At 37.2% G+C, this 22,306-nt stretch overlaps 2 protein-coding genes across 5 annotated transcripts; both read left to right on the top strand.

Annotated features, from left to right (window-relative positions):
- The first annotated feature begins 1,376 nt into the window (after positions 1-1,376).
- LOC122341343 (protein spinster homolog 1-like) lies at positions 1,377-14,514 on the top strand. Its single transcript, XM_043234693.1, is given in 22 exon segments — positions 1,377-1,464; positions 2,029-2,142; positions 2,283-2,337; positions 2,670-2,781; positions 2,990-3,073; positions 3,472-3,715; positions 3,856-4,000; positions 4,238-4,347; positions 4,429-4,585; positions 7,293-7,391; positions 7,394-7,495; positions 8,353-8,418; positions 8,520-8,656; positions 8,829-8,980; positions 9,883-9,949; positions 10,164-10,306; positions 10,819-10,971; positions 11,191-11,380; positions 11,512-11,577; positions 12,566-12,664; positions 12,750-12,918; positions 13,489-14,514. Coding segments are annotated over 22 exon segments (2,547 nt in total). The 5' UTR covers positions 1,377-1,452; the 3' UTR covers positions 13,560-14,514.
- Positions 14,515-14,655: 141 nt separating this feature from the next.
- Positions 14,656-22,299, top strand: lat (linker for activation of T cells). 4 transcript variants are annotated; one of them, XM_043233996.1, is made up of 14 exons: positions 14,656-15,820; positions 16,009-16,087; positions 17,860-17,964; positions 19,140-19,182; positions 19,319-19,353; positions 19,473-19,518; positions 19,597-19,655; positions 20,099-20,167; positions 20,288-20,330; positions 20,427-20,494; positions 20,587-20,673; positions 20,774-20,830; positions 21,831-21,912; positions 21,999-22,299. In XM_043233996.1, the coding sequence occupies exons 3-13, from the start codon at positions 17,862-17,864 to the stop codon at positions 21,905-21,907; spliced, it is 687 nt and encodes a 228-aa protein (XP_043089931.1). In that variant the 5' UTR covers positions 14,656-15,820; positions 16,009-16,087; positions 17,860-17,861; the 3' UTR covers positions 21,908-21,912; positions 21,999-22,299. The 4 variants fall into 4 exon arrangements, with proteins under 4 accessions (XP_043089931.1, XP_043089930.1, XP_043089933.1 ...); XM_043233995.1 differs by lacking the exon at positions 16,009-16,087; XM_043233998.1 differs by lacking the exon at positions 16,009-16,087 and having other exon boundaries at positions 20,099-20,131.
- Positions 22,300-22,306: the final 7 nt, after the last annotated feature.

Genomic DNA, 22,306 nt, shown 5'->3' on the forward strand with positions numbered 1-22,306 from the left:
AATAGTTAAATATGGAATTGTAAATGGCTTGAAACCACCACAGATTCTCAGAACTACACGTTCACCTTTTTAATGGCAGGTGTTTTCCTGTTTTTGTTACATTGATTTAATATTTAAATGAACAAATATTTAATTAAGTCATCGATCTTGAGATGCATTAAATCTTGAAAGATAAACATTACACCACCCTTTTTCTAGTATTGTATCATAGAGTGAATGTCTTCTGTATTACTATTACGACATTCACCTCATCAACTTAAAAATCAACGGAAATATATATATATATATATATATATATATATATATATATATATGAGACCACCACAATAATTCATTAATATGAGTAGAGCCTCCTTTAGCGGCTAATACAGCATCAGATACAAGTCCTGCACAGTGGCCAGAGGGATTTTGAGCCATTCTTCTTGCAGGATAGTAGCTAGGTGGTGCTGCTGGTGGAGGAAAACGTTAAATGACTCGCCCCTCCAAAACACCCCAAAGTGGCCATGGGAGATGTTTAACTTCACTTTCGTGTTCATTAAACCGTTCTATCACCAGTCTTGCTGTGTTTATTGGTACATTATCATCCTGATACACAGCACCACCTTTAGGATACAGTGTTGGTTAGGATACAGTGTTTAGGATACAGTGTTGGATGTGGTTCGTTCTTGGTGGTATGCTGACATTATCCTGGATACATGGATCTCTTGATACTTCACAAAGACTTGCTGTCTGGGTCACAGATGCACCAGCAAGACATGCACCAACAATTTGTCCTCTTCTGAGCTCTGATATGCCATCCATAATAATATATTTTTGAAGGAAAAATGTGCTATTACTCTCCTAATTAAACCTCCACACTCTGCTCTTACTGGTGGAATGTGTAATCAATGAAGATTGGCCACCAGGCTGGTCACATTTAGCCATGAAACCTCCAACACTAAACTGACCAGTGTTTTATACATATTATATTGTACTGTATTTGTTGTTTAAAGCATTATAAAGCATTATATTAAAGCATATAAATATATACGATTTTTTATATTTGCACTCTTGGATATTACTAAAAAAATCAATCCCTATTATATATATTATCCTTGAGCCAAAAACCGTCACCAAACACCAATGACTTGCACATATGTCATTTAGTAAAGAGGTAAGTAAAGTATATATATATATATATATATATATATATATATATATATATATATATATATATATATATATATATATATATATATATATATATATATATATCAATATAACAATATAAAGCCAGGAACACAAAGGAGCAGAAAATAAGAAGAAACGTGCATAGCCTTTACATTACTCGAAGATAAAGACGCACAGTTTTTCTGAGACGCTGAAACAAACCCCACGGAATAAATTATTGCGTGAGCGAGCCTTCGTTGTGTGACGTCACGGCCTCAGCGAGGGCGCGCGCGGAAACCAAACATGGCTGAAATGGTGAGATCTCGTTTTTAACAGTTAAACAGTTTAAAGTTTGGAGTTATTTTTCTATTTTAAATCTGTATATTTTATTTGGACACAACGCTTAAGTAGCTATAGTGAGAAAACAACGTCGATATTTTTTATCAGCAACTGCCCTGCTGTGCAAATAGCACGCTGGCTAATCAGTTGTCATCGATTAATCAACAACAACAGAAAAGGTGAAGCGCTTTAAATGGGTTAAAGTAAATGTGCAATTTATACCCCAAAGTTTTCGGTGCGCTAGTATAAAAGTTACGTTACGGTTGTGCATGTGTTTACATCGATTGATTAATAAACGTATTAAAACGACTAAATAAATTTTACTCCTCATTTGGAGCTATGAAGTCATTTCAACATGGGTATCAGCCGAGCTGTTTTTGTTTCTGTTGCAATCTCTGCCTGCTTGCAGCGACAAGTCAGTAACGCAAAAAGTTGTGATTGACAAGCCAAACAGCTAACTATTACCTAAATTTATTTCACAAATATAATTTAAATCCAAGAAATAGTATTGTAAATCCGTTGCCTTTTTCCTCATCTCAGGTAGCAGACAGTGACGGGGGTGTACCTGCATCAGACCCTCCAAAACAACCCCCCAAGCGCCGACGCATCCTCGACGCGTCCTCCATCACCACAGCGCCTGTTTACTCCAACAAGGCGAGTAGACCTGGCCTGCTTGACTTCAAAAAATAGGCTTGATGACCTTTCCCACGTATTTGATAAAAATCTAAATGCACGTGGATAAGGTGCAAACATCCTGTAAATGTTGATTCCAATGTTACGTTATTTTGTTTTAGGTTAACAGCTCCTTAAATCTCAAGCCAATAACCTTCAAACAAACCGCTCTCACAGGTATAACGTTTCTTATATGCTAACATTTTAAGAAATACATTTTTTATTCGTCAAGGATGCAAATAAATAAAGGTTATTTTTAACAATTACATTTTTACTGTGTGTGTATGTAATATGTATGTAATAGAGGGACACTTAGTGAGCACATCATTTCAAAAACATTTAAAAAATGTTCCAAACCCAAACTCTACATGAGAACAGTGTATCTCTGGCCTTCACGTAATTTTTGTTTCCTGCGAGTAAGGGTTTCTCATCACTCTTTTTTTTTAAAGACATTTATCATTTTAAGGATTAATTCACGCCATCCTCACTGTTTTCATTTATTGTATCAGACGAGGAAAAGGGTTGTCCTCTGTGGTGTCCCTCCCCACCTCGTATAGAGAGAAAGCCAATCAGCCTTGATCTGAGTGGCTCGGAGGAGGAGCCAGAACAGGCTGAAGTTCAGTAAGTGCACAGACTGACTTTTTCTACCTTGATTAAAAAAAAGTGCATTATTACGCACCCATGATCAATGTTATAATGTTTTTGTGACGTCAAATGGCTACTTGATATTAAATGAATCATAGCCCAGCTAATTAATCATCTGATGATTGATTAGCCTGCCCTAAGCTGTGTTCTTTCATCTAAACCATCATCTTCCTCCTCTCCTTAGGCAGATCCTCCATTCCCCCTCTCCACCCCCTTCACCTTGTAGTCTACCAGTGAAACGGAGCAGACGGGCAAACCGAAAATTACAGTCAGTGACATCCTCAATAATGAAATAAGGCTGATGATACATACCTTTTGAGCAAAATTACGGGGCATCCAGGTCAGACACAGAGCCCACGACCAATCTAAAGTATCCAGATATAAATTGGTTACCCGTTCTCAGAGGGAAAGTGCCCAAGCAACCTTGTTCAAAAAAAAGTTCAGAATTGCTCAAAAAGTTATCCTGTGCATCATCAGCCTAACATTTCACAATCTCTCTTTTATATTGAACTTTTTAATGCAGCTTTTTAATTCTGTCGTGTTTTTCTAAGATGACATAACAGAAAGGAATAACAATATTGTATGTAGTAATGAAATGAGCTGCAGGTGAGGCCCGAGATAAACGGGTCTGACGTTCTCTCGTTTTCCCTATCGTCTCTATCCCAGAGAAATCAACAGGAAATTGCACGCAATTGGCTCTCTGGCGTGTCTCTCACCTGAGCCTCGGGAGCCTGCGGCCGAAAACAGAGACTCTCCATCTCCCGAGAGTGACGATGATGACATCATCATCATTTCTTCTGACAGCCAAAAGAAACGACGTGCCCAGAATACTGAGGACAGAGACTCAGCGCGGGAAATTTCACTAAAAGTTCGCTGTCGAACGGAGTTGTACAAAATCCCAATACTCTCTGTAAGTGGAATGGAGACGTATAAGTATTTATGATGTATTGCTTGGTTATGTGGCATATTTGTTGCATAGAGTTGCTTTATTTAGTCAAACTGGAAAATTAATGTTTTCAGATTTGTATGTATGTGCCTTTTTGATTGCAGACAGCTCCTTTGAGTAAAGCTGTGGAACAGTTGGCCAGCAAACTCGATGTGCAACCCAGCCAAATTCTGTTACTAAAGAAAGATATTGATCTCCCTATTCACTCGTCCATCAGTGAGCTGGGGCTCGGGATAGCTGACATTATAGGTAATAGAAAGCTCTAGTGATTTGGAGCTGAATTCATTAGCATTCATCGCAGAGCGCCCCGGTCGCTTCCACATGCTCCATTCATTTTCTCCACAGGGAAATGGTTTTTAATGCTAACTGATAAACCTTTAAAGACAGACCTGTTCTTGACTTGATTAAATGATGGTGTGTGGAAATATGCTTAGAAATGAGACACACAAAATCCTGCAGACTTTTCGTCTCTGCTGTCTTTCCCAGATTGTGTAGTAACGGAGAATAAACAAGAAGAGCTCGACAAAAGCAATGTCATTACTGTACGACTGCAAGGCAAGGAGAAAGCATCTGTGCAGGAGTATTCCCTACAAAAGGTGTGTATTACATATATATATTGGATATTGTTCTTGTGTTTCTGTGAAATTAATTTAGTGCTTTATCGCTGTTCTTTTAAGAATGCTCCTTTAGGGTCCATCCTATCCCAGTACATCTCTGGTTTGAGCACCAGTGCTAGATGGAAACCCAAATTTCTCTTCGATGGGTCAAGGGTCTCATATAATCAGACCCCAGCTGACCTGGACATGGAGGACGGGGATGTCATTGAAGTCTGGTCCTAAACGCCCTCGATTATTGATGTTCTGTACTTTTCCAGAAGCATGTTCTGTATTGCAGTGTAACGTAAAAGGATATTGTTTCTGTGGTTAGCAGGGATTGAGAAAAAGATTTGTAGGTCAGACTTCTTTTTAGACCGTCTTGTCCCTTAAAACAGACCACAGAAACAAATTATTTTTAAGGTTTCATGAATGATACACATTTGACATGTATATGTCAATTTTACATTTGTGTACAATATACATCAGATTTATTTAATTGTTTTTTTTTAATATAAAGAATTTTCTTCATTGAAAGGATTATAATAAAATCACATTTGATAGATTGTTTTGTTGCATGTATTCTAAATATTGCCTACTAAAAGGCATTATTTGCTCTCTGGAGCTGCTTTTTTTTTAGCGGTATTTTTATTTGGAGGGCATGATGTTTTTATTTTATGAAACAGCACACACAAGTATGTCAACTTACGTAACCAACTGGAACAAGTATAGCTGTTACCTATAAAACAAATCAATGGCAATTGCTAAAGGACCAGCAAACAGGATAACATGCGCCTCTTGGGTTGGAAATGCTGTGACGTCTATGTTGGCATCAAACTTGATATGTGATAAGGAAATGAGGATAAGTGGGGTATTTTGTCACTTTCTGAGGCCCAAGAGTGATTTCTGACCCAGCCGCAACCTAACTTGAATGCAGTAAACGTTAACTTCACACTCAAGTGAACTCGTGTTATTGATCAGCTCAAACACTTAATCACCGCTTCACAATTAGTTTATGCAGATAGAGCAGCAGCAGCAGCCATCAGCATAAAAAGTAGAGCGAAAAACTTCAGATTCTCTAGTGATTTAGTTAGCCTCTTTTGTCTTATTCATTTTAATTGACATAATGTGCTAAAGAGACAACCCATTCACAGTCATTCAACTACGTATATTAAGTATATAAAAATGCACGCTAGTGTTTGGTGCACAAATCAGAATACCCTCACTCGTGGTTTTAAATGGTTTCTCTATCAAAACAGGGCAGTAAGGTGAAAATCACGTGTTGACCACAATCTGAGGAGGGGGTTGGGGGGGCGCTCACATGACTGGGAGCGGAAGTTCCGCGTCATTCCAACATGGCGTCTTGCTGAGCTTGTAGATCAACAAAACAGAAAGTCAGTCCGCTGCACAGTTAGCCTCGAGACCCTCCACTGCGATCCAAAAATGTCCACACGGGAGGTGAGGTAAAGATATCACCCCGAAACGTCTTGACAACCCAGGGGGAGCCCGACAGCGCCCAGGAGAAGAACTTTGAAGACGCCTCTGACTAAGCCTTTCGTTTTCCAGGTAAACAACAGTATAGGTACGATGACTGATTATGGAGCAGTAAACAAACGGTTCATATTGCTCTTTTCTGTCTCCATAAACAGTGTTAAATGATCGGTTGTTATATAATTGTGAATGATTGTTTTGCTCCTCTTAATGTCGAGGAAACGCTGGGTGTATTTTAAACAAATAACGTTACACCACCGTGAGGACTTTTAATGTCTTCTTCATAATAACCACATCTAAAAAAAGAAGAGAGAAATACAGTGTTGTTTGTATGTTGTGGTGTTGTTGGCACCACTGTCAGTGGATTGTGTTGCTTACCAGCTGCATGTCTGTACACAGACTAGTATTGGTCAACATCAAGCATCACATGTTATCTCCAGTCAGCAAAAACCGGTTCTTTAGTTGGAGTCAACAGACAATCCTAAAGGATATAGATAACTAAAAGTAGATAGGGATACTTCTGACATGTTATCCCATATAGCTGTTTAGGTTTGGCCACTTAAATTTATTTACTGATATGCAGAAACTCTTTATGACATTTTTAATTAAACCTTAAACTTTTACACTCATGTATTATTTATTAAAATTATGAATGCACGCAGGATTTTCTGGGACCATGGTGTAATTTCTATTTCAGGATTTTTTCTCCGTTACTGTATTCACATGACATTGTGGTGAGATTAATTCACATCACGAGCGTGTGCCTGCTTCCCTCTCCATGCGTCTGAACTCCTGACAAATATAAATTATAAATGTAATTCATTGCTGCTCTCTCTGTAGAATCTATTCTAGAAAAAAAACAACAACAGTTGTTCATATATTTTAAATGGATTAACTCACACAAAAATAAACAGTGGGGACCAAAAGTTAAGTTTTAAAATGTAATTTAGACGCAGAAACTAAAACAAAAACAAAAGAAAAATGCAAATTAGTTGCATTTTGGCTTGGTTTTAAAATACTTTTGAACCCCAGTGTACATCTTCATGTGAGGATGAAATTAGCACATAATCAATATTCTGAGTGTAATCAGTGATAGACTTTGTTCCTTATTTTTTGCTTTGGAGCATTTAAGGCCCAAAACCATGAGCCAGTCTTTAGTTTTGCTTCCTATAAAGATCTTTTATGGTGGTAGACCAAACCACCCATGTTCTAGAGAAGTTTTGTATGTGTATGTTTATGTGTATACATGCAATATTCCATTCTCTAAACACAAAAAAGGAGCTCTAGTTATGCCAAGGCCATGGGTTTGATTCCCAGGGAATGTGGGAACTTTGTATAAACGCGTCAGCATATGCAAAAATGTAAAAAGATAAAAGATATTTCTATGACTTCAGTCATTTTAAACTCTACATTGGTATTTTTCGTCTTAACTTAATCAAAATCTTTTTCTGCTGCAGTGATGTCAGGAACAGACACCACACCCTTTTTCTCAGATGATAATGAGGGGGAGGGGCCTATCGACAATGGGGTGGGATCACCTCAGCCCGAAGAGAGGAGGAGGAGTCTGCTAGCGGAGTGTCTGATAAGAGGGCTAAACTTACTGTGGCTGTGCTCTGCTACATCAACCTGCTGAACTATATGGACCGATTCACTGTGGCAGGTAACCAGCGCATCAGTGCTGCTGTACAGTGCTGGATCCCTGTTGATTCAGATCAAATGCACAAGCAACATATACAGCATGATTACGTGGTTACGCTCATGATACCAGGTTATGCTAGCCTGAATTGTTCTTTTTTTTTAATCAAAGGGCTTTTAAATGCAAGCTAGTTTTTATTTAATGTGCTGTTGTTTTATACAGTGTTATTTTAATATTAGTTATATGCTATTATTAAGCTTACATTTTTGTGCCTTTTTTGGGGTGATATTTCTAGTTTGCTTACAATTTCTAGTTTGCTTACAATTCAATTTTAGTTAGTCATTTTTTTAATTTAAACTTAACCCCGTCCTTCGTATGAGATGTTAAACCGAGGTCCTGACTCTCTGTGGTCAGTAGAAATCCCAGGATGTCCATCGAAAAAAGTAGTGGTGTAATAGTGACATCCTGGCCAGGTATGCCCACTGGCCTCTGAGCATCCCCATATCTACTAATTGGCTTCATCCTCTCCACTGATAAGATATTATTATTATTAACTATGGCTGCTGTCGCGTCATCCAGGTGGATGCTGCACACTGGGGGTGGTTGAGCAGATTTTAATATATGCAGAAAACTGTCAAAAAAAAATGGCATTGAATAAAAGTATACTACTACTCAACACCAACAACACCTCTGATACACAGACTTTTAATATTAGTAATAGAGATTTTGTGGAAGGCAAAGAGATTTGTTGTTTAAAGGTTAAATGTTTGATGTATATCTGTAGAAAGATTTCATTGTTGTTATTATTCTGCAAAACCTAAAATGTGCAATGGTATTTAAATCAATCAAGCTGTGATAACAGTGAACATCCTGCCTTACAGGTGTACTTCCAGACATTGAGCATTTCTTCAGCATTAGTGATGGAACATCAGGACTACTTCAGACAGGTGAGCAGATTCATGCCATCGGAAATCTGTTATCATTACTACTCTTATTTCCATTTATACATTTTTTTTTTTATTCACTTGGATTCGTTATTTCTTTTTAGTCTTCATCTGCAGTTACATGTTCCTGGCTCCTCTGTTTGGATATCTGGGAGACCGCTATAACAGGAAGCTGATTATGTGTGTGGGGATTTTTTTCTGGTCCCTAGTGACATTAGCCAGTTCCTTCATTGGAAAAGACGTAAGTCCTACAGTAAACCTTTCACACTATGCAAATGTATTTGAATATGATTTTACTTAAATACTTTCTTTAATTTTTCCAAGCAACAGCATTCAGTCTTCTATACTCTATACTCTGCCTTTTAAATTATGATCTTGAGAGAGTTAATAAAGCTAATAAAATCTTCTCTCAGCATTTCTGGGCGTTGTTGTTGACGCGAGGGCTGGTGGGTATTGGGGAGGCCAGTTACTCCACCATAGCTCCCACCATCATCGCTGACCTTTTCATCAAGGAGACAAGGACCAACATGCTGTCCATTTTCTACTTTGCAATCCCAGTGGGCAGGTGGGACACCACACACACACACACACACACACACACTCACACTCAAACAGAACACTGGGTGGAAATACCACTGTCTATACCATACTGCTGGTTATTCACACTTCAGCTCTATGCACATTCACAGCATGGTTACATTATCACGCTTTGCCGCATGCAGTTACATTGTCAGTTTTTTTCCTTCACACCAACCAAAGTTGCATATATGTTTCCAGGCTGCTACAGTTGAGCGCCTCCGAGAAATGACTAGCCCCTGAATATTAACGTTTTCATGAGAATAATTAAGCAGACTTACATTGTTTTTATTTAGCCAGACATTTCTAAAGTCTACGGACAACCCTGTTTATGGATGAATCACATCCTTGTTTAAGCTTCTCATTTAAATGTAAAAAAAATGTTAATTGAAATTCAGCAATATTTTATTTTCTTTAGGCAAATTAGAGTTACGCTACTGTTTAAAAGTTTGGGGTTGGTAATATTACTAAAAGATTTTTAAAAGAACAATTCATGTGATCAAAAACAGTAATATTGTAAAATATTGCATATTTTATTTTAGTTTAGTTTAATAATTCTTGCAGTTGTGAAGCTGGAGTTTGGCTGCTTAACATTTTTGTAGAAACCATGTTTTTTTTTTTTTTTCTTTCTTTGAATTCTATAATAAATAAAAAAGTTCAAAAGAACAGCATATACTTAAAATAGAAGTCTTTGTACTGTTGATTTTAATCAATTTAATGCGCCCCTGATTAATAAAATTTAATTTCTTAGTTTGTGCCCCTAAAACATTATTTTAAAGAGCTAACCGTATTTGGTCACTTTATATGTGTTTAAATGGAGAACATAAGCTGCAGTGTGGACCAGACCCGATCCACATTCTCATTCAAATCTGCCGGCCTTTCTTTCCTCAGTGGTCTGGGTTATATCGTGGGCTCAAAGGTGGATGATGTGGCTGAGGATTGGCACTGGGCTCTTCGGGTACGTCTGCAGCACCAAACCTCTCACTGTTTATCTGTCTCTGGGTGGATCACACAATGCCTGCTTATTGCTTTCACTACAAAATCGCACTGGGAGATGAAATACTCTGATAACAATTCTCTGTAATTTTCTCACACGTATTCTCACTTTCATTCTCTCTCGGCCTGTTCCGTTTGTTTCGTTTATATGTTTATATGTTTCGTATCTTTTATAGGTGACCCCTGGTCTGGGGCTGCTGGCTGTGATCCTCTTGTTTTTTGTAGTTCAGGAGCCGAAGCGGGGTGCGATCGAAGCTCATCCAGAGCACACGCTGCACAGAACCAGCTGGCTGGCAGACATAAAAGCACTCTGCAGGAAGTGAGTCTCTGAGAGCTCAAGTTGACTTTTAAGCCTCATTAAGATGTCACGGCCTTTGCATTAGATTTTATGTAGGGAATTTTCCAATATCTGATAATGCTTCCTGACTGGCTAGAGGGGTTTTTTTCTCTGTTATTAGGTAATTATTGGTAACGTCACTGCTGCCTCTATCTGAGATGATCAAGGAAATTATAAAATATCTAACTGCTCACAAGATATAAGATACAAGAGTAATAATAACCATCGCTCTCTGTGTCTGCTGTTGTAATAGACCTATAGATTTTAAATTCAAATAAATATATTTTTTAAAATTTAAATAATATTTCACAATGTTACTTTTATTGCATATTTTAACAGACAGACCTCTTTAAAAACAATTATCCTCAATTATTTCCCAATTGTAACCAATAGTATAAATATATAGTTACCCGGGGTATTTGTTGTGTGGTTATTTGCAATGACTGAATGCTTCCTTTCTGAAATTTCTCTCTCCCTCTTCATTTCTGTTTCAGTCCAAGTTTTGTTCTGTCCACGTTTGGCTTCACGACTGTGGCCTTTGTGACAGGATCACTGGCACTGTGGGCCCCTGCCTTTTTATTCAGAGCGGGTGTCTTCACGGGAGAGAAGCAGCCGTGTTTAAAAGCCCCCTGTGACAACTCTGACAGGTTTTAACCCCCTTAATACACACCGCCTCACTCTCTCAAGATGAGCAACGTGACTTTGGCACACACTTCTGTGTTCCATTGACGTCTTTGCAGACTTTAACTGTGTACTTTTATGATTTTACAACAGTGTGTTTGCACATGCTGTGTTATAAATATTAAACATTAAATATTAAAAACACGCACTAATAACATTCTCCTAATCTCCTCCACTCTCTGCAGTCTGATTTTTGGCATCGTCACAGTCGTGACGGGTATCCTGGGAGTAGCGAGTGGTGTGCAAGTGAGCAAGAAGCTGAGGACCAGAACCCCTCGAGCTGATCCGTTAGTCTGTTCTGCAGGACTCCTCCTCGCTGCCCCCTTTCTCTATCTGTCCATCATGTTTGCTCAGGCTAGCACTGTGGCCACATATGTACGTCACTCGTTTGACCCTTGATACAAAAACTTTTTTTTTCCAAGTAGTGTTTTTAGTGTTATATTGATAGCAGTGTTGAATGTAGGGCAGTTTAGTTTATGCTGACTATCATTTTGTGTTCCCATCAGGTCTTTATCTTCCTGGGAGAGACATTCCTGTCTATGAATTGGGCCATTGTTGCTGATATCCTTCTGGTGAATTCTTTTCTTCTATCTTCTCCAATACCAAGCCAAAAGAATACTCAAAAGATCATTTTATTTTATTATTCAGTCACCCTTTGTGATTTTGCCAACTTGTATGTTCTTTAAAACACAAAAGTAGACTTATCTAAAGAATTGTTAAACAGTTATTTCTATTCAGTGACAGTGCTCAGTGTCCACAGATTTTCTTCAAAACATGATGAAAAAGCAACATAAAGTAGTTAATATCACTGGCACACTATTATTAAGGTCTTTAAAAGCAGTTTTTCTCAGGTAGAGGGGCTTCCAATGGGTCCACTGAGTGACAAAATATTATATATTTAACTAAATTGAAACATGAAAATATAAAAGAATCAAGATGTTTCTGGGTCCAAGCCTCAACTCACTTCACTTTCTGCCTTGAATTCTGCCTCTGCAGCCGTTTATGAGCACCGTTTATTTAAAAATGTAAAAATGTAAGCTAAAAACCTAGTGTACACTACAGTCTCCATGCTCAAAGCATCTCAAAAAAACAAATAATCTTTATATTTGTTTATTTATATTCATATTTTCATGGTCTGGCTATCTGTGTTTTTTTTGGTAGTATTATATCCCATTGTGAATGTACCACCTTTTGTTGTTTTCTCGTGGTATCTGATGGAGCGTGACGACAGACTTAACAAATACTTATTATTACAAGAAGGTAATTTTAGCACTTCCAGTTTTAGTTCGTAAGTTTGAAAACAAGCAGCATTGTTGTAATCACAATAGAAACATCACAGGAAATGTCTTGGCTAATTTTGTCTTTGAATGTTTTTTTTAGACAGTGGGCGGCCTACTTGTCAAAGTGGTTGAGAAACACTGTTGTAAAGCCTTTTTATATCTTTACAAAGCTTTAGAAATATCTTCTTTTGTGTCCCAGTAAACGGCATATATGTTTGGGGCAGCATGAGGCCTCTTTCTTCACGTTCTCATTTCTCTCTCCCCCTCTCTCCTCTCTCAGTATGTTGTGATCCCCACACGGCGCTCCACAGCAGAAGCCTTTCAGATTGTACTCTCACACTTGCTGGGCGACGCTATTAGCCCTTACCTCATAGGAGTGGTACGTCAATCTCACAATTGCACACAAAAAAGTATTTTAAAAAACACTTTAGGTTGCATGATGTGTGTTGTTTTTCCTCATTAAGGTGTCCGACTCGCTAAAGAAATCAGACTCGTACATGTGGGAGTTTCGTTCACTTCAGCTGTCCCTCCTGCTGTGCACCTTTGTGGCAGTGGGGGGCGGGGCTTTCTTCCTGGCCACGGCTCTCTTCATTGAGAAGGACCGGCATCTGGCAGAGAACTACGTGCCCTCTGGTGAGTGAGGTCACCAACGACATCCGTCTCGTCTAAACATAAGAGTTTAGGTGTTAATAGTTTGTAGGGCTGCCCTCGACTAAGGATTTTTAAATGAATATATATATATATTCATATATGTAATTGTATATTATTCATATATATTCTATTCAGCTTTAATTTTTATTTGAGATTTTAGTACTTTAGAACATTTGTAAAACATTTAAGTTTGTCATGTTATTTTATTTCAGTATAACAGTTTTCTAGTTTTAGTTCATTTTCCAGTGGACTGTTTGAATTAATTGCTTTTAAGAAGGAATTTTAAAAGAAATATTACTGGTTTAAAACAGCTTTAGTGTCTATATAGAGCATTTTGCATTATAGTAAATGTGCGCTTTTGAATTAAATTAATACATTTTCTTTTTAGTCTTTCTTCATCAAATTTTAAATGCAAACAGTGCTAACTGGTCATCTTTTCAATTTGTTGCTTTTGGCTAATTCTTTCTAAGCAAGTCTCAGTCACTTCATTTGTCAGGGTCTTTACAGATACTTTGGAAATCGAATATTCTGCCACGTCTCTTTATTTTTCAGATGATGCACCAATTGTTGTTCCAAAGAGAGGGAGGTCCACTAAAGTACCAGTGTCAAGTGTTTTAATTTGAGATGTCCCAAGGATTTGGATTGCTCTCAGCAATGGGAACAGCACTGGCCAAAGCAGACAGAGCCAGTGCCTTCAGCAGCCAATCCTGGGGCACTAATCACCGATTGGACTGTCTCCACAATAGGGAGTTTTACAGTAATTTATTATGCTCATATTTTTGTTTATGTCCTTAACACATTGATTTGGGAACATTCTGAACTAACAAAAAAAACCAGGAAGGTCTTACGTTGAAGTCCTTTGTGCCGTTGACCATTGGATGAGTCCTGTGGGAGGAGACAGAAGCACATGGGAGCACATGAAACAATGGTCATATGTTGATGGCATTTCTTTGCTTTTAATTGTAACTCATCGAGCGGTTTTAGAATTCATGTAAATTATATTTTAGATGTTTTTATCGGAGGGGATATTACGTTTTTTGTTGTTGTTTTTTTTAGACTGTTGTCTCATTTTAACTAAAACCAAGTTATTCTCAAAATGCCGCTGCATTTGTTTTTCTCAAACCTGGACTGTGACTGATAACCAGCAGAATCAGACTGAGCTTGGGCAGAACTGAAGTGTGTCTGTGATCTGCCTTCAGTCTTTCCTCCTGTTTTTTTTTTTTTTTCCTTCTTGCTAACATTTCAGCTTTTAGTCTTTTAAAAAGTTCCCTGAGACACTAAGGCTACCATGGCATGAATCGCATATTAATTCATTTGATTTATGTTTTTTCAAAACAACATTGTTACATATGTATGGCAAGGGTATGTTGGTTCATATATTGGTTGCCTGGTTCATGGCATGTTTTAATGTGCCAGTTTAACTGTAAGAAACCTTTTTTGGTTTTGTTTTTAAAGGAAAACACTTTGTAGTGCATTCCCTCTGCCGTTGTTGCTTGAGTTTATTTGCAGTTATTTCAGTCTAATCTTGTTTTGTAACTTTTTTTTTAACATTAATTGATTAAATTGAATTTAATCTCATTTGCGTCTTTTTGATCATTTTTTTCATGTGTTAAAACGTGCTTTAAATCTATTACAACACGTCAAAATAATGGTGAGTATTTTTTATTTCTGCTTTAGATCTTCCTCTCCGTCTCTTGCATGTTTGCGTTTTCTCTCTCTTTGCAGTGGCAAGAACGATGATCATAAAGTTTTTCAGTTGCTGTGGTTTCCTGTTTGTAGGTGGGATATAGAGATGCAAGTGTGTTTGGTAAATTTACTGTGAAAATTAGTCTTGTGAATGAATTATGAAAACCGAAGCGCCTGAACCGAAGCACGCATTGTTTTGCAGTGGAACATTTCGGTGGATGATGCTGTGCTTGTGACAATATAATGTACCAGTATGTCATTCCCGTAATTGGTGTTTGTGCAGGTTACAAGAACCCCACAAAATGCCACAAGAGTGGGAGGCAAGATTGAGAAATTATGACTCATTGTCCGCCGTAACGAAGCAACAAATTAACATTTATAGTTCAAACCAGGCAAGGATTTTAACAGACAGACAAACATCCGTGTTCTGTGACACTTTATTAAAAAAATGACCCCCTATTATTATTATTATGACTTTAAATCTTGCAATGGGGCACCACAAATGTATGATCTGTTGCGGTCAATTTAACATACTGCTTTCTAAAAGGAGGTTTTCCAGAAAATCACGAAATAATGACTTTATCTTCTGGGTCTAACATCTGACAAATGAAAAAATTAAGAAAGAAATGCTATCAAATCTGCATGGAGACAGAAAACTGAACCTTCAGATATAAGATACGAAACAAGAAGGGAGGTGAAATGAGCGAGAGATCAGCCAGTTACAGAGATGAAGAGGGAGAAAAAATGATGCTGACTGGTGGAAGCGACGGAACAGCGCTTTCTGTGAGCCTATGAGGAGGTAGAGAGCAAGAGCAGCGAGGGAAGAAACCTGAAAGTGAAGTTCTTTGCAGCAAAGGCCCTGTAGATCAGGACACACCTCGGCGGGTCATATGAAGTAAAAACATAGGAAAATTAACTTCGGCAGATATGAGCATATTGGGCAACTGACGAATGGGATTGCTTAAGTTTTGGTTGAGAGGTCAACTTAAGGAGAACAATTGAGGAACAAGTAGTGAGGGAGTAAGAGTAAAAAATGGTGGCACCGTCAGTGTGAGCCTTGACATAGGTGTGATTTGTGTAATTGCAGCGTGTGTGTGTGTGTGTGTGAGAGAGAGAGCTGGTCGGCACTTTGGTTGCAGATTTCTGCTGAGAAGAGCGTGTGGTGTCTCGATTGACTTGATAGCTGCTGCTGATACTGGTAAGCTTTTTACTTTACTTCAACTGATACCGGCAACTTTTCTGCGTTGATACAGAGGGTTCGGGTTTGAATACAGTAATACTCATTCGCTTAGTCACTTTTCACCCTGTTCTACAAATGGTAAAGAAATCTTACAGTCTATGCTATGTAGCTTTCAATCAGTGTTGATGACCTTTGGTTTTCTTCAGGGGAAGTAACGTGCCATTTAGTGTCAGCTTGGTTGACACGCTACAGTGAAAAAGACGACTTATTCATCTACAATTTCGGGTGCTGACTTCATATTAATTCACATTATAATTTCGAAACACATAGTCTATTGTCTATGCAAATCGGCAAACATACCTTTTTGGCATAAACGGTTTATATAGATGTATTGTTTTCTTGCTAATTGACTCTAAATGGTAATATGGCTGTAGTGTGATAAAGATCAGAGGGTCAAAAGGTCTTATTATCACATTCACTGTCCTTCGTCAAGTCAGTTACATCAACATTCATGTAAAATCAGTTGCGGAAAGCACGCGCTGACCATAATTACTCGTCTTACAAATCTTTTTTTTGTATTTAAACGAGTCCTGTCTTGTTGTAATAATAAAAGTCCACGGTAAATTGCACTATAACACTGATTTGGTTTTCAAAATGTCTCTCATGCTGGTTGCTCAAGGCAGCTTTGATTGTATTTAGTTTAGGTTTTTTCTCAAATTTAGGTAAGGCTGACATTTGCCCTGCTTTTTCGGGGAGCTCTAGGTGGTAGTTTGCTATAACCTGACATCTCTGGAACTAAGAGAGGCCCAGACCATAATATGTCGGTTTTTTTTCTCATCTAACTGCAAAATACAGGAAATCCGTTTCCTGGCACTGAATGCAACCACAGACAGCCACACGTATCACATATATAGAGGAGTGTAAAAGCTTGCAAGGCAGGTGATGCTGAGTGAGTTTTCGCAGATTGAGAATTTGCCTTATTTGTCAGATGTTTCATCTGAAAAGCTCTGACCGCTCCGAAATTGTTGTGTATCCATTAAAATGCACACAGTGATGCAAGTTGAGGTAATCAGGAGTTTATTTTATATTTGAGTGTTAACGAAGCAGACTGTATTTATCTAAAGCAAGTGAATAATGCATTGCCAGAAGGACTATTTGGAAAAGAAATCGATACGTATTTTGATGTTTATTCTTAAGTGAAAGAAAAATACAAAACACTAAGTGTGTTTCTTCAACTTCCGTGTTCTCATGTCCCAGATTTTTTTCACTTTTTTATTAATGTTTTGTCAGATTAAATGTCTTTTTGTTTTGGTTCGACACATTAAAAAGGTTTTGAAAAGTTAGATTTTGATTATTACATATTTAAAGCTTTATTACTATAAATAATGTTTGGGGGGGTTTTTTGTTTGTTTTTGGGGGTTTTTTTTGGACTAACCCTGTAAAACCACATTATTTACATATTTATGTTATTTTTAAATTGAAATTTTGTTGAATTTTGCAAAGTATGAAATTATTTAATTGGATGCCCAAAATGCAAGCTAAAACATTATCCATAAAATATGAGTCCAGCATGTTATGGCAAACTATTTAAAATGCTATTACTACCACTAAACGCCATCAACACGATACATCATCTGAGATTTAGGATGTGAATTATTTGGCATTATTAATAGACCAATTAATCTAGCGAGAGAGTTTATTTTCAGAAACAGAGACTGTATATAGATTAAAAGTGTATTCAATTTGAAAGTACATGCTTTATATACTGGTTAAGAACAGAATTACTAACATTTCCGAATGACGATTAGACACGCTGCTCATCAACACCAAGATCTGCAAGACCATGATAAAGTAGCCGGAAAGATCTACAGATCTAAATATCTAAATATCTATGGTGGAGATCAGAGCAGCTCTTCGGTTTTAATAACAGAGTTTTAAATGCTAAGAAGTAAATGATCGTGAATAATGTTTTAAAGAGGTCACGAATAGAAGAACGACGTTGCTCCCTGCTATGGCCTAATACTGTCATAAATCCATGTTTTCGGTTGTCTCCTCAGTTATGGACTTCACTGCACTGCTGTCTGTGGTAGGCGGGGCTCTCTTCCTGTCAATCATCCTTGCAGCCAGTCTTTGCACATACTGCTGGGGACATAAACAACCAAGTAAGGCCCCTAACTTTTATCTGTAATAATAATAAAAAAAATTCTCATCAAAGCTTTATGTTAACAATGATATAAATGTAAATACTCACAACATGGTTTTGCACAGCTGTAACAATAACCCTGAGAAAGACTTGTAGACCTATATATGCGACATACACGCGCATTAACGATTTTTTTGTGTAGTCGAGCTGCAGTCAACATATTTCTGTCCAATAATAGCCTATATGCTTGGTATATTAGGAACTGAAGACTTTTTCGTTGTGTATCGCTTGTGTTTCACGGCACGCGCTCAAAACGCCGCTTCGTCGCGGAGACCGGCTTTCTGCGCATGCTCCGTGAAAACACGCAGGCGATGCACGACCATAGCCTGCTTACCGTGTGTGCACGAAGCTTTCTTGAAATATCTGGTTCATGTGCTAGTTGAATCCGTCCAACGGTTATCGGTGTCTTTTTGGCGGGATCGGTAAAGGTCCACGAGCCGAACCCAGGACACGCAAAGCCCTCGTAAAGTGCATGTAAACTTAGGCTTCAAAATGATTATTATGAAATTATGATTTCAAATATATTTAGCCTAATACGTTTAAGAATGTACGTGTACAGTAGTATAAAATATAATGTAATAATAAGTGTTATATATTTGCTTTATATACTGCTTTATATACTCCAACCCCCTTCCCCAAATAAAAATAATAATAATTTGTTTTAAGTTTTGTCTTGTTTAAATTAATTGCAATTTTGTTTTTTGTTTTTCTGAGCCAAAAATAAGTATCACACACAATGTTTACATAGTTTTGTTATTTTTGACCAACATACATTTTTTTTTCCTATATGAAAATACATTTAAAAATGCATGCTGTAAAATAACGTTTTTAATAACGAATTGAAGTATTTAAGTATTAATCCATATATGTTGGCCTCCGTATAGTTCAATCCAAGAAAAAAACAACAACATTTACACGTTTAATTATTAAACATTAAATCATTAGCAATATGATTCCAGCCACATTTGGGTTTAGCCTAAATGTAGTAGGCCTAGGCTATAGAACTGAAATGTATTTTCTTGCCACTGAAATAGGCTACAATTTCATAAATGCATTTCAGTTAGCTTCACTCTTCAGAGCATATATTTTTGCCTGGAAAAAAACTGGGATGATGTAATTATCTTTCTTTTATAGCATCCATCCATCAGAGGTCCAGTGACTCAGAATACAACGCAACGTAAGAAATCAGGCTCTTCCTTAAATCGGGATCTCGTCAGCTACACGAATTCACTCATCATTTTCATACACACTTACATTATATAATTGGTGTTTGTTTTATGCGTGTGAGCTCAACGCTGTCTCTCTTCATACAGATCAGGTTTTGTGGTTCGGCATCCTGTGTCAACATGTAAATACACTTTCCTCTTCTAACACACAACATAACTCACAAACTGTTGTGTCTGCATAGTTCAGTATAAATGTCTACATTGCCTAAGTAGTGTTTGCCTCATCCCTTTATATATTCAGATGAGCACCATACGGATCACGGCAGAATCGGACCCTACCTACCCAAGTGAGTTCCCACACAAACACAGACGCACAGTACCCACAGACCGCGCTAGTGTCTTTATAACCACTCTTCTTTCCTCAGTTCGCTCAGTTCACCGTCTATCACCGTCACAAAGGTGCCCTCCTGTCCTCCCTCAGAAAGTGAGTGACATACACTAATCATAATATTTTAAATATAATGGAGATGGGATGACAACGTGCCAGCGTCTACTGCTGCGTCATTACAATTCAGAGCTGTATGGCACAAACGATGCTTAGCTTTTTAATATGTAGGTTTATAGAAGTCAACATTTGAACTTTGAACTTTCATTAAAGTTGCCTTGAAAACTAAAACCAAAATGCGTGCTTGTATTAGAACAACTTTAACCTTTATTTAACCCATTTAAACGTTGACAGCTGTATATTTTTAAGGTAACTGATTTCAGTTTATTCTGTTTTCTTTATGTAATTGTAATTTTGCATTTTTATTGCTATTGCAATAATTGTTTTACAGCATTTTGAGCTTCTCTTTATGTATTAAAGGTGCTATGCAAGTATATTTAAAGAAGTGTTTCACTAAGGCGCATATTTCTCATCGTCTCTAGCTGGAAGTCAAGCCAGTTATGTGAATCAAAACGGTGAGGAAGGAATCAGCAGTCGTGCCAATGGCCATGGTCAGAAATCATTTTTGCGTTGTAATTCTGGGTAGTTTGCAGATTGTTAACTGAATATGTGTTATATGTGAAGTCGTCGCGAATGAACGAGAACTAATGCTGAATATGACTCTTCTGTAGAGAGCGACGATGAGCCGTACGTTCAGCCTCCAAGCGAATACATGTAAGAGCGCACCTGCATGGTCCTAGATCTGCACAAATCATTTGAAGCTGCTGATCAGGCTGAATCATTGTCCATACACAACTTTCTTTTCTCCAGAGTTGTTCTTCCAGACTCGCCAGTCACTCTGTCTCAGAGACCCAGCAGAGCTTCATCCCAGAGCTCAGGTAGAGGATCTGACGTTAAATATGTTTCATTATAAATACATTGGTTGAGAAGGTCGTAACACCCTCTGGAAATGTTGATGCTAACTTTGCAGGAGAACCGTACATAAATGTAGAAAAGGATGAGAATGTGCCCGAAGTTATATTTGACTACGAGATGTATGTGGATGAATCGGACTCAGGTACTACATGCTGAACAGAAGTAATGACCACAAAGCGACGCTGCAAGGCATATCCTAACTTGTGTATGCTGTGGTGTTTGGTTTTTTTTTTTTTTTACAGACATTCCAGATTATGAAAATTGTAAAAATTCTCAAGACCAAAGAAAACAAACCTATAGTAAGTGTTTCTTTCTTCCTTTCTTTCTTTCTCGTTTAATAGCACACATACATGTGTACATGCATTTTTAACAGTATGAATTTTCTTATAAGTTTATTTATTTTTTTTATGCTCACCAAGCCAAAATACAGCAAAAACAGTAATATTGTTGAACATTTTTACTATTTAACTGCTATCTATTTGAATTGATGTGTGTGTACTATGCATATTTATTATGTTTGTGTGTGTGTGTATATGTATATATATTCATAAGTTGTTTAAACATAAATGTGTGTTGAAAGTGTGTGTACACACCCATCCTATAATGATAAAAGTCCCCCCAGGTTTTTTTTTTAATTCCTATTTTAAAATCTGCATTCACAAATAGGGTCATTCTGAGATTCCTGTGAGCACATGCCCCTTCTACAGTAGTTGATTGAAAAGGCTGTTTTACATTAGTAAAACTTGTTTAGCAAGGATGCTTTAAATATATCAAAAGTGACATTTATAATGATACAAAAGACTTTATTTCAGATTAATGCTGTTCTCCTGAATATTCTGTTCTGAAATTTGACTTGGCTGTTTTCAGCATCAGAAAAATAAATGTTTTTAAAGCAGCAAATCAGAATATTAGAATGATTTCTAACAGCTCATGTGACTGGAGCAATGATGCTAAACATTCAGCTTTGAAAATCACAGGAATAAATTTACTTTTAAATATATTCAAATAGAAAAGTTATTTTAAATAGTACAAATATTAAATATTTTCCTTGCTGTATTTTAAATCAAATAAAGACTTGGTGAGCAGAAGTCTTTCTAAACAGTAACATTTGTTTTTTTTTTAAATCTTTTCCAAATGCAGGCTGCTCTTTGATAAAACTTTACAAACACAGTAGTAGCAAAATATATTACAAGTAAAAATAAAATATATAATTGTTTATAAATATTACAATGATTTTTTTATATGATCAACATCCCAAAAAATTGCTTCATTAATGTTTATGCTCCTCCTCCTCACCAGGTCTGTCCTGTGGAAGTCAAAGCAGTGATGAACGGGATAGCTCCGATTATGTCAACACAGACCCTAATTTACAATAATTAAGGTACTGTGGAGTTCTATTTTACTGTATTTAGATTGTCCTATGAATGGAAGAGAAAAAAAAAACCCATCTTATTCCACTTTCTTCAGGATTTGCCTTTGATGAAATGAGCAAAGTATCATCCGTCTGCCAGGAGTTCAGATTTACCTGTGCCTTACATTTTATAGTGCTTCACCACAGAAGACTTCCCTCAATCCTGACGATACCTGAGAATGTTTTTATATATACTTTAAGTTAACATTTGCTGTTTACTGTGTACTGCATCCAGGCTTTTACTTTCAAATATGATCTTTTCTTCCATGTAATATATAGCTTTTCGACTTAATGAACATGTTAACTATTGGTTTGTAAATGGCAAAATACATTTTACAATAAAAGTTTTACAATTTATATGGTG

This window comes from Puntigrus tetrazona, chromosome 3 (genome assembly GCF_018831695.1).
Source record: "Puntigrus tetrazona isolate hp1 chromosome 3, ASM1883169v1, whole genome shotgun sequence".
In the NCBI taxonomy this organism is placed as follows: Eukaryota; Metazoa; Chordata; class Actinopteri; order Cypriniformes; family Cyprinidae; genus Puntigrus; species Puntigrus tetrazona.

What these genes read in the sequence shown, in the direction of transcription:
- lat (XM_043233996.1), top strand. Translation starts at nt 17,862, where the DNA reads ATGGACTTCACTGCACTGCTGTCTGTGGTAGGCGGGGCTCTCTTCCTG. An exon ending in GACTCAGAATACAACGCAAC is followed by an intron (nt 19,183 to 19,318) that starts GTAAGAAATCAG and finishes CTCTTCATACAG; the next exon opens with ATCAGGTTTTGTGGTTCGGC. An exon ending in CTCCTGTCCTCCCTCAGAAA is followed by an intron (nt 19,656 to 20,098) that starts GTGAGTGACATA and finishes CATCGTCTCTAG; the next exon opens with CTGGAAGTCAAGCCAGTTAT.